The 12,711-nt window shown below is 39.1% G+C and overlaps 1 protein-coding gene across 1 annotated transcript in view; it reads right to left on the bottom strand.

Moving 5' to 3' along the window:
• OPN5 (opsin 5) overlaps positions 1 to 12,057 on the bottom strand; it is a 42,963-nt gene extending 30,906 nt beyond the window's left edge. Inside the window, exons 1-3 of the mRNA XM_033219894.1 lie at positions 11,906 to 12,057; positions 7,516 to 7,635; positions 2,216 to 2,386 (exon numbers count right to left, since the gene is read on the bottom strand). Coding sequence (XP_033075785.1) covers positions 2,216 to 2,386; positions 7,516 to 7,635; positions 11,906 to 12,035 — 421 coding nt within the window. The 5' untranslated portion in view covers positions 12,036 to 12,057. The remainder of the gene's footprint in view (positions 1 to 2,215; positions 2,387 to 7,515; positions 7,636 to 11,905) is intronic.
• Between the last annotated feature and the right edge of the window lie 654 nt (positions 12,058 to 12,711).

Raw genomic sequence — 12,711 nt, 5'->3', positions numbered from 1 at the left:
ATGGGTTATAGTCTTGGTTAAATCATGGGTTAAATAAAATATTTAATAAATAAAATATTTAAATAAAATAATGTAAGGGGCCTGCTTTGCAAACTAGAAGGTGCTACATTAACGTGCAAGTTTTACTCCTGTGTAAGTGTATCTCATTTAGCGCTAACAAGAAATATAACAGATTGTTTCTATACTCTATTGTCTCCATTTTTTTTCAAATATATGGCATTTTGTGTCATGAAATGCAAATTTCATGCCCAACCAGATAGGGGTAGCAATCATGTAGCCACATTATAAATCAGCTCTTGCTTCTCCACTAAAACCAATAAAACATTGGCACAGGTAATCACATATATTCATGGGAATGTGCATAGGCATACGTATAAGCATTTATGGTTAGGGTTACTTGTGAGGTGTTTTATACTTACATTCCAGTATGGTGAAAGGCTGTCAAGTACAGGAGGGAGTAGATTAGTAGATTGGTTCTGTGTTGCTCCAGAAGTCAGAACTAGGACCAATGGGTGGAGGTTACTGGGAGGCAGTTTTGTCTTAATATAAGGAATAACATTGTAACAATGAGAGCAGACCAATCAGAGAATGGGCTGCCTTGTGCAGTAGTAAGCTCCCCGTCACTGGTCACTGGAATTATTCGAGAAGAGGCCAAGTGGTCATCTCTCAGGGATACCTTAAAACAGTTTACCACATTACATGGGAGAAAAGTCTACACGTCCCCAAGCGACCTTCTAATTCCAACATTCTGGGACGCTGTGTGGAGGGTTTAATAGTGCATCAGATTAAATGATGAAACCACACTACTGAGGTTCAACCTTAGAAGAAGCTGGAAAACATACACAGTTCCCACATATGGAGTTACGGCCTGCAATGATCCTGGGAGTGGGCGGCATCATCTCTTTAATTGACAAAGCCTAAACTCAAGAAAATATTTAAAAACAGAGGTATCAGGGTTTAGTATTCCTCAAACACTCTCAGGAAGTTTAACTTTTTTGCCTTCTTATCTATAAAATCTACAGTTAAATTTAAAATCTCTTTGGTATGAGCAAAAATAAGTCTATAGAAAGAATTAGATGTTGACGTCACACAGAATATGTATAGTTGTATATTTTATATCTTACTGGAAATTTTGATTCAAGCTCTTTCTATTGGAAGTTTTAAATGTTTAAAAAAGGAGATGTAAATTAAAAAAAAAAAAAAAGTAGTGCTGGATGATGAAGAGGATGGCTCACAAGCCCCTGCCTCCCACCCACCCAAGAAGGGATTCTTTGGAGTTTGGGGACTGTAATCTATAACAGTATAAAGGGAAATTCTACCACATTGACAGTGTTGGGTCAACTTGATTTTTCCCATCTCAGTCTCCAGGCCCTGCTCTGACACCACAGTCTGTCGCCCGTCACAACCACTCTAATCGACAGATTGACAATCAAAGCAGCTTTATCCAGAGGAAGCCTGTTCTATTCCTTGGTTTGTGCCTGGTTCTCAATATTAAACTTAAAGGCCCAAATGCAGTTCTCTCAGGTTTAATAAATTCCGAGAGCTCCAAGAAACGAAAGTACTAGAAATTATTTTTAACCTGTAGAATGGTCTAATCATTAAAAAACATATATTTAGGCCCTGGAAACTTATATTCTGCTGATTCACCAATTCTTGTAATCACTCATCTTTCTACCAACCAACGCCACACAAAAAAAAATGTTGAGTGATATTTCTACATGTGTGTCCTTGCATGCAGAAACAGCTACATGACTCTAACTTGGAGGTGAACTTTCTGGAATTCCTTATCTCTGAAATTACAGGGAGCGTGAGTCCTAAGGGAGAATCTTAAACAGCTTTTCTTACAATTACACTTTCTAGGTGGGGAATGAGCTGAACATCTTGGACTTAACACCCTTTCGATGCACTTTATTTCTTTTATTTGCATGGAAAACATGATGGAAGCTTACACACTATACAAGAAAATGATACTTTTTTAAAGCATTGTAACCAAACACCAGACATTACTATAAAATACGTATTAAAAGAAGTCTACTTTGACATAGGTTAAAATCCTTAAACATGTCAGAACAAGATGATAGGCTATAAATAGAAATATTCTTGATCTCTGAGGTTATTCATAATCTTTGTTTATTACCTGCATAAAATATGTACAGTTCTAACACTCAATCCACCTAGCTTTAACTGTCAGGGAATGAGAAACCTGCCAACTTACCATAAGATAAATAGCAGATTTTCAAATATCGATCCAGGCTGACAGCAGTCATGGTGATAAGGCTTCCACAGCCAAAGAAAAATCCAGCCCATCCATACCAGCGGCAGCCAATCCAGCCAAACACCCAGCGGTGGCAGAAGCAAGAGATGATGGTGAACGGCTTGCCTACAACTAGAGCACCAAGTGACTTGTCAACAGAGGTTCCTCTGGTTACTATTTCCCCACCTACCTCAACTCACCTGAACCTCCTCCCCTAAAGCACAGGGCACATGTGAACACACACACATACCCTTTCCTAGATTAATAAAAGTCCAGCAGTTATCTATGAATAAACTCAGTTTGGAGCCACCCAGAGAGGACTTTCAGTCATCCCGATAGCCAAAGACAGTGAAAGGATATAGAAGGAAAACTTTTAAGTAATTATTACTTTTGAAAAAACTGTCTCAAAGAGACCTGGTTTCAGGAGTTACAGACATGATACTAGTAGCCAGTGACAACGATCTTGTCACTTTTAACATTTTATTGCAGTCCTTCATTCGAAAGGTATAGAGAAAGGGGCAATATATAAAACCTCTGAGAGAAAATACCCTCTTCAAGCACAACTTTTCTATTCTACAGAAGTTCTTTCTCACACTAGTCTGTTAAGATTTTTTCTTTTTACTAGAAATAGACGTTAAGTTTTATTAATTGCTTTTTCTGCATCTACTGAGGTGATCATAACATTTTTTCTCATTGAATCGGTTAATGCTGGTTATTAATAGGTTTGTTTTTGAAACATACTTACATTCCCAGGACCAATGCAACTTTTCTTAATAATAAAACTCCCAGAAAATTGTCTCAATGAATAGAGGAAAGAAAAGATGGAGAAAGAGAAAATGAAGAAAAAGAGGAGAAAGACAAAAAAATATGCAAAATGGTGATTTCCATCCACCTCATCTTCCTCCAAGTGGGGCATTTTAGAACCCGTATAAGGCATGAGATTCCTTATAATGAAAAGGGGAATTTGGTTTCTGTTTTCTTTTGGCAGCTGCATCCTTCTAGGAGGAATATGGTTTCTAACACCCCAAGATAACCTTGTACTTTACCGTTAAGTGTCTATGAATGGGGTTTGGGAGGGGAAACAGAGATGTTCTCTATCAGAGAAACCCTTAATTAGAGAAGCAGGGAACTAACTGCTGTGAATATGGAAAAGGGGGAGGTTTAACAGCACTCTGGAGAATAAAGATTCTAAAGAGCACTGGAGAAAGAAGGTGTGAGTTCCAGACACATTTTAAAGAATGATGTGGACAACTTTCTCTGAAATGTGAATTTGTCCTTTTATTTATTTAAAAAATAGAACATATTTAGTCTTTTACTATTTCCTTGTTATTATCAATGAATAAAAACTGCTTAAGAAACCCCAGAAAGTTGAATATTCACAGGGAAGCAATAGGATGGGGGGAGGTGAAGTAGGGAGAATGATTATATAGCCCAGCAATTTTCATGTGTATTCCTGCCTAGACCCCAGAGGATTCATGGTGCTCTTCTGCAAGAGAGTGAGAGAGGGAGAAAGAGAGAGAGTTGAGAATACCCTGAAGGGGAAGTAGGTACGTCATTTAGGGAAAGAAATATTAAGCAGCCAAGGCTCCATGCTCCACCTTCTGTCAATCAGAAAAGATAATTTTTTCACCTGTTTTATATATTCAGCTTCTAAGTCTTTTTCAAAGAAAAAAATTCAGTTTTAAAACAATTGTTTAGAAATTTTATTTAAAAATCCTTTTTGTCGAGGTTAGAACCAGATTTCCACATTTCCTTCTGTTTCAGTTTTTTCTTTCTTTCTTCTTCTGTTAATTTATGTCTTATTCAAATATGGTATAGCTATTTCAGTAAATGTGAGGTCCAAGCTATTTACAACCAGATCCAGATTTCCAGGATTTAAACTATTTATTCCTGGGGTCTCCATTAGAATTTTTTTTTTTTTTTTTTTTTACTTTCTAGAAAGCATTCTTCTACTTTTACATAATACCCTGTAGCCTTCCCTATTCAGTTATTGTATTCAGTCCCCCAAATAAAAAAAATAAAATGTGCTGAGGAAGCTCTTCAAACCTCTAACTGAACTACATCACAAAAGAAGGTTCCCTAACCTCAATGCTTTAGGAAAGCTAAGCAACTGATATTCACAGCCTTCAGGTGCCAGCTCCCAGCCCTCCCAGGTGTATTACTCTATGGTATACAAAAGTATTCAGGAGTTCCTGTTCAGTCAATCAACACATATGTCCTGAGTGCCTTCTGCAAGCTGGACACACATCTCCTCTAGGTGTCTAGATGGCTAGTGCCACCTTTCAGCTTGCTAGACTGGGTGCCCTCATATGAGAGCCTCCTAATTCCAGTAAGTCCACAAGGAAATGGAGTGTAAAATAACTATTTGGGTTTGTGGTTTTTTTCCATTCAACAACTAATTTTTCAATGCCTAGTGTTTAAGAAACACAGAGCAAGGTGCTAGAGGACAAAGTGGACATCAAGACTGACAAGTTTATTTTCTAACAGGAAAAGCAGACACACTAAAAAAAAAACCCTAAATTTGTAATATAAGATGTGGTATGACAGAATGATAGGTAGTGATTAGTACAGCGAAGGAAAATAAAGCAGAGAAGGCAGGTAGACGGAAATCGTTGTTTTACGTAGAGACAGTAGGGAAGACTTCTCTGAGATGTGACATTTAGGTAGATACCTAAATCGGTGGGAAAGAAGTCAAACAAACTTCTGGAGGGAAAGGATTAGAGGCAGAGGAAACAGCAAACTAAAAGGCTTGAGGTGGGTGTCAGCCAGGTGGGTGCTAAAGGCAGCAAAAAGGCAAGTGAACGTGACAGAATGGAGTAAAATTACATCTGTTATGCCTGGGATCCTGATTAGCAAAAGCGATTTCAGGCTTCCTTCTTCAGTAGCGCTTTGGATTAATCTTTGGGGTGTCATCTAGAATGTCTCTCGCTCTTCCACTTAATAGAATGTTTCCGGAACCCGGCTGCACATTAGCATCGCTGGAGGGGTTGTTTTGCTTTGCTTTGAAATATCAACATCCAGGGTTCCATCCATCCCCACAAACCTCCCAATATTGTCACTTACCTGGAGCGAGTTCAGGCATTTTAACACCTCCCCCCACTCCAGGTGATCCTAATATAACATGACTTTATCCTAAGAGGTTAGCCTAATATAACACGTGTATATAATATGCACGACTGGGAGCCCTTGCTATTTAGTCAACAAGTATTAGTTGCATAGATGCCATACATCTGGCCTCGAGGAGGTGCTTATAATGGAATATAGCTGAGCAAGAAAAAAATAAAGCAGGCAAAGTTTTAAGGTTTATTGGAAGGGAAAATGTATTATAGACGCTCAGAAGTTGAAAAAATGATCTGGGTCAGAAAAAGCTGTTATATGAAAGAAAGTGGTTTCTGGTGAATTACTCTGAAGACATAAGCAGAGTAATGAGGTGGTTTGTGCCATTCTAGAGCCGACTTGCTTGGCTGAAAGCATGTTTCAATGCATCAGGCCAATTCAGGACATTTTTATTCAAACCTAGTCTAATTCAGCAATGAGCCTGCTATTATTCACCGATGAAGGAGGTAGCTGGAATGGCAGGTTTCATTCAGGCATGTTAAACTCAGTACCAGGTAGAGCACCTGAGGGGCCCGCGGGGCGAGCTGGCCGGGAAAGCTACCGTTCCTGTTGCGACACCGCCATCGCGTGGCAATGGGTGAAAATGGCAGCCGTTTTGTAGCCTCACAAATCCCCTGGGTTTCGTCCTGATTATTTTCACAACACCAAGCATGTCTTGTTCTTCTTAATGTGCATGTGCATTCATCATAAGGGTTCATAATGTTTATGCAGGTCCATACTCAGTAAAGCCTTCCCAGACAACCCAGACCATCAAAACTGAGTGAGCACACATCTGCTGTGTGCTAAACTGTGACTCAGAACGCAGAGGATTAGTATTGAGCCTTGTTTTTAGAGATCGGCAGAAAAATCCACTTATGAAGAGAAAAACAAATATGAGAAAACTCTTTTTTTTAATTAAGGTCTCGCTTTTTCACCCAGGCTGGAATGCAGTGGTACTATCATAGCTCACTGCAGCCTTGAACTCCTGAACTTCATCAAGTCCCAGCTATTTTTTGTTCATTTGTTTTCTGTAGTTTTACCCAATACCCAGATTTCAAGGATAAATTTGTTTTGTTGAGATGAAGTCCCACTACATTGCCCAGGCTGATCTTGAACTCCTGGCCTCAAACTTGATACCCATCTCAGCCTCCCAAAGCTTTGGGATTACAGGTGCAAGCCACTGTGCCCAGCCAGAAAACTTTTTAAAGAAGGCTGTTGATGGGAAACTACTAACAAGTTTCTAATGGTAAGAGGAGCTGCTGTATACTGTTCAAACAGATTACCCGACTCTAATGACCTAAAACCAGAAGATAAATAGCAGGTGTTGGGATTCAAGGACAGATTAGAGTCCATCTAAGCAACTCTGAAGTTGTATAGAAGAAGGTGAAGAATGATTTGCTTAAAATGGTTCGTATTTTTGAAAGTGAATTATAGTGAAGGAGAAATCTTATTCCAACTCCTCCTTGCCGTGTTATTAGAGAAGTGAAAAAGAAGCCAGTGGTTCTCATTTTAGCCACACATTAACATACCTGTAGATTCTCATTTTAAATATCCTGATGCCCAGGTAACATTCTCAACCACCTAATTCAGAACTTCCCCAGATGATATTTTGTGAGTTGCATTTGAGGACCACTGAACCAGAAGCTTCCTAGGCTTCAGATATGTCACTAAGTCATGATTACATATATCATCAGCAGGGCACTTCTTTCCTCTTCTTATATTCACCTCTCAACTGTCTTCAACTGTCATTTACCCTTCAAGATTCCTGTTGATGTTTATTTTAATCAGACTTCCATAAGGGTTGAAGAGGTGTAAAGCAGCTTAAAATATTGACCTGAGACTTGCCTCCTGATTTCGGATTTCTGAATCATTTAGCCCACCACACTTTGAGACATCTGAGGTATCATGTATTACTTCAAATTGTGCCTTCAGCATCTAACATGCCTGACACACAGAAAAGACTCAATAAATATTAAATGAATAGTCTCATCAACCGGACAGCACCCCATTGATTTACCACAAAAGTCTGAAAGATGATTTGTGAAGCAAAGAGTGGAAGGAGATGTGAAGGGAAGAGATGTCAGGGGGTGACGTCTGAGACAGTGAGTACTTTAGAATGGGGAGTAGTTTAAACCCATAAAGAAAAAACAGCATGGTTGTGTTACCTGAAATCCCCAGATCACAGACAGCTAAATTGATAGTCATTATTTCAGCGGGTCTCAGCTTCTTCTTTCGTCTAGAAGACATATAAAGGACGTATCCATTTCCAAATGTAGACAGAATCCCTACAAGGAAAAATAAAAATTCCCATCGTTAAAACTAGGATTTAGAGTTCACTCAGATATGAAACACTTCTCAACTTCAAAAATGGACACCATAGATTTAGAGGGTAGTGAGAGGACTCTAAATAAAAAAATCTAAATTAAGAAGATGAAATAAAAAGCATGAGTTGTGAGTGACAGGCCAATGGGGCAGGAGTCAGGGATTATAAGACTGAACTTACCCAGAAAAAGGCATCGCTAACTTCCCCGCGAGGCTCAGGAAAGTGTGGGAGTCCCAGTGGTCAGTTCTGGTCCTGGCCTCCAGGGTGGAGTACTTTCCTCAGCCATTTTTATAGATTATTGGCTTTATAGAACTCCCTCCCTCTGATCAGTAGGGTTAAACCCTTAGCTCTTGATAAATTCTGAAGATGAAGCCAACCAAAGAAGGTGCCTTCAGCATCACTGTGAACTCCTAAGGGAGCGCCAGTGTTCAGGAGAGGCAGAGGCCAGGTATGGCTGGCGTAACTCCCTTCGAGAAAATGGACATCTCCCAGAGAAGCCCCAGGACTTTTGCCTCTTTGGGAGACATGGACACTGAGCGTCTGGCAGATAGGACAGCCTTCAGCTGCTACTGGACTAGACATCAAGGGTAAGTGGGTGACAATCAAGAACCTGGGCACTGTCCCTCCCACCAAGGGGAGAGAAAGTGACCCTCAACCCACCGAACCTACCAACAATGCCATAAGTGTGTTCCCACTTTTTCATATCCTTTTATTAATGACTAATTGCCTTTGGCATTACAATGAAACTGTTGGATAGTTCTTACACACCCAGTTTAAATCCAAAAAGACCCAATCCCTACTGACTTTATTTAAGAAAAGAATACACCTACTTCCATAGCTTAACATGTAGAGTAGATTTTCTTCAGGAATTCTTGCTTCATAGTGTAGCTGTGTATAAATGAGAATCTGGTACAGCTGCCTTTAGTAGTAAGGAATAAGGAGAGTATTAACAGGAGAAACCCAGAGTTTTCTGTTTTAATTTCTACTTCTCCACCACAATTCATTTTGGGGGCAAAGAAAGAAATGTGTGATTCAGCTGATGGTGTGAAACCACCAGGAACTAACTGCATTGTGCTCTTAGGAAATTCTGACTCCCTGGAGTCAGCACTGCTCAATGGTCCATTAAAACCTCTTTAGCTCTCATAAAGCAGAAGAGAAAAGTAAAAGAGATTACGGAGTTCCAGAGCAAACCAACTATAATGAAACTTAGGGCTCACTCAAGGAAACCAGCTAGGAAAGCAAAATGTGAAAACATGGCTTGAAAAATTATAAACTTAATGCCACCTACTTTGTATCCAAAAAGAGTGAAAACAAGTATCCATTTTCATTTGATACCCAAGGGTCATTGAAACACCTTTTTTCTGTCTACGTCTCTTTTGAAAATATTTGTTTTCTTACTTTTCCTTCCTTAAATTTTCTTTACTGGCCCTGCTTCATAAGGTTTCACCCAGTGCCCAAAGCATTATCAAAAAATAGTCACCTCTCTATTCATCACATGTAAATTATTCTGACAAGCAGTATGTTATAGATGAGTGTCAGGAGAAAGCAAATTTATTCTTAATATTAGTGAAAAGACAACCAGATGAAGAAGACAAAGACCCAAGTAGGGACACTTTTAGATGATCAAATCCTATCTCATTTATGGATACAAAAATGTCATATATATTAACTATTAATAAACTTAGTATTTACGATAGTAGTAAAAGTGTGGACGGTAGAAAATGGGGTTGTAATTTATGTCTCCTGTATTTTAAACTTAGATTTATATTGTTATATTTCAGTTGTCTCTTAAGACTTCTAGTATTTAACAAAGCCCACCAAGAATGTTTATTCCACTCTGGCTCCTTAAAAGCAATCTGGACACACACATGTTGGCTAGGCGCGGTGGCTCACGCCTGTAATCGCAACATTTTGGGAAGCTGAGGTGGGCAGATCACTTGAAGCCAGGAGTTCGAGACCAGCCTGGCCAACATGGCAAAACCCATCCCTACTAAAAAATACAAAAATTAGCCAAACATGGTGGTGCGCACCTGTAGCCCCAGCTACTCAGGAGGCTGAGGCATGAGAATCGCTTGAACTTGGGAAGTGGAGGTTACAGTGAGCTGAGATCGTACCACTGCACTCCAGCCTAGGTGACAGAGTGAGACTCTATCTTGAAAAAAAAAAAAAAGGAATCTTCTCACATCTACACTAGCCTATTCTAGGAGAGTGAAAACCAGACACACTGCCAAGTCCAAGAAGTGGGTCTAGGGTGAGTCCAAACCCCTCCAGCTGACCCCTCTCCTCACCCTGCATAACTGTTCTCTAATGTACCATTGGCTGCACCTCCCAGTGCCCTGATCCTCCTGAAGCTCCCCATGTCCAAGGACTCTTTTTGAAACTGTTTTTCTGGCTCCATCTCAGCAAACCCACTGGAATATGATTATGGATTTTCCTTCCAACTCCATGTGCATCAGGTGGGAATTTCTGATTTTCCCCCACCCCGGTTGCCTTTTCCTGCAATCCTCCCTGCTTAAGATTGGGAATGGACTGATATGCCTCTCTATTTTGTGTTGTCTGGAGAGATTTGTCAGGTTATTGATGTTACTTTTTAATTCATTCCTTGAAAGTGATGGAGCTATGCTAAATTCAATTGATCAAGTTGCTTATTTTTCTGCCTTTTCTGGTAATTGAAAGTACTTAAGTTTAATAAAAATGCAGTGTGGATTTTACAGAGATAAGATAGTCTCTGTTCCAGCAGAATGTTTGCCCATTTTATCCGCTGCTCTATTCCCAGCAACTTAAAACAGTGGCAAAGAGTGGATGCTCAATATATATTTATGTGGAAAAGAGATGGGGACTCATTTATAAGAAACAGAATGTAAACTAGTAAAACACTAACAACAATAAAGACAAGGATCCAGGGAATCACTTTACAGCAGAATTTGGTTGAATCGCATGAGTTCCTTTTGCCTCAAGCACTGACCATAGAGGGATATCAAGTATTTTCTAATGAGTTTTGCTAATTTCAGGAGGTTAATGAAATTCTTAGCCAGTAATAAATAGATGAGAGAAGGAGAAAAAGAGAGAAAGGGAGGAAGGGAGGGAAGAAGGGTGGAAGAGAAAGATAGAAACAAAGAGAAAAGAGACAGAGAGCAAGTTTGACCCAACATCTGAAAAAAGTAAAGGCAAAGAAACCTAAAGACATAACCCACCTTCACACTGGTCACCCAAATTTAAAACAACAATTTTAAATTTAAGAGAAGTATGGTGGTTAAATCCTAATTGTCTAGATTAGTGCTGTCCAATAGAAATGTAATATAAGCCAGAAATGCGAGCCACATATGGATTCTAAACTTTTCTGGTAGCCACATTAAACAAAGTAAAAATGTACTAAGTAAAAATTTAATTTATAAATTAAAAATTTACAGTAAATTAATTTTAATAATGTATTTTACTGAGCTTAACATACCCAAAATGTTGTAGGTTCAACATGTATTTAATTTTTAAAAATTATTAATGAGATATTTTATACCACTTTTTCTTGTACTGAGCCTTCAGTATCTGGTGAGTATTTACACTACAGCCCCTTTCAATTTGGAAAAGCCACATGTGGCTACTGAATGAATGAGATTGTGCGGTCTAGAAGCAGGTGCACCCCTTCGTCAATTATGCCCAAAAATCTTTTGACCCTGGACTTTCTTCCATTTAACACCAATACATTTTTCAACTCTCACCAAAATGGCTTAGCTATGCTGTCATGATGCAGCTTTACTTTTAGGTGAAGTATACTCAGTGTTTCCACCATTACTATAGCACAATCGAGTTTGCTCAGTTGTGAGAACAGGAGACTGACCTAGATTATTTCTAAGGCCCATTCTCAACCTAAAATCTTATGATTATATCAAAAACATAAAAGAAAAGAATAAAATATAATTATCATTAATTGTGGTATTCAGAAAGTAAATCTACTCCCAAAGTAACCAAAATGAAATACAATCTCAAGATAAATAATTTTGCTATGAGTTCTTGGATTATCAATGGAATTTTATTCCCAATAATAATGATAATAAAGAGTCATTTCTAGGAAACATTTATTGAATGCCATAATGCCATTCCATCTTCTACCCTTCCCCACTCTTCGTCTCCACTAAACTATCCACTTAGGTACCAGAATCCTTTTACAAAATTAACATATCAGCCCATGAATTTTCTAAATGCAGCCTTTGCACAGAAGAATTAAGGAAGCTTACCAATTATTGTCAGGTAAAAGCCAGCCACTATATCCGCTTCCCAAGAAAGTTTGGAAGCAAAGGGATCCCCATCTCGAAGGTAATGTGGCAGGCGCTCGTCCTGAGGCAGGGCAGTGTGATTTAACGCCATTCTGTTCTCGAACCAGGAGGAGTCTGAAAAGCAAACCAGTAGAGATCTCAACAGACGTGAATAAGCCAGCTTGAACCATTTCATAATCGTGGCTCCTGTTTAAAACAAAAAGCGAGTTCCCAGGGTCATGTATGATTCTCTAATTAATAACTGGTAAAAATGTTAACATTTTTTTCAATGATCCAATTATGTCATTACTCAATTATTCAGTTGGCGGATTATCCAAGCCTTCATTTTCTCCTTTGGAAGGGTCATCCCTTTGGCATGATTGTTACTATTTGTTTTGAAAGGGGAAGAAATACTAATGTGGCTGTTTCTCTTTTGAACTTGCATATTTCAAATCGAACCAATAGATGTCACTGTTCAGCTCTCTAGGCAACAATTTCAGGCGTTATATCAGGCTGCAAGTGGAACAGAGTTGTGTGCCTCACAGGTGGTGACAGGGTGATCGGCAGATATCTAACCACGTAATTCACCTTTGCAAAAGACATGAATTTAACCCCTTTCTAACTGCCAATTTACAGCTTACAGAGGAAGGCTAGTGACCCTATCAGTGGCCAGATAGCTAAAACTACTGTCTCCTACACACAATTTGAGGACAGTCATGTGCTAATGTTCATTCCAAATCCTTCTCCCTGAGATGGTTAGAAAGCTATAGGAGAAATCTTTGGCTGCC

Source organism: Trachypithecus francoisi, unplaced genomic scaffold (assembly GCF_009764315.1).
Source record: "Trachypithecus francoisi isolate TF-2019V2 unplaced genomic scaffold, Tfra_2.0 Lachesis_group10, whole genome shotgun sequence".
NCBI classification, from domain to species: domain Eukaryota; kingdom Metazoa; phylum Chordata; class Mammalia; order Primates; family Cercopithecidae; genus Trachypithecus; species Trachypithecus francoisi.
This window is presented reverse-complemented; position numbering and strand designations above follow the sequence as displayed.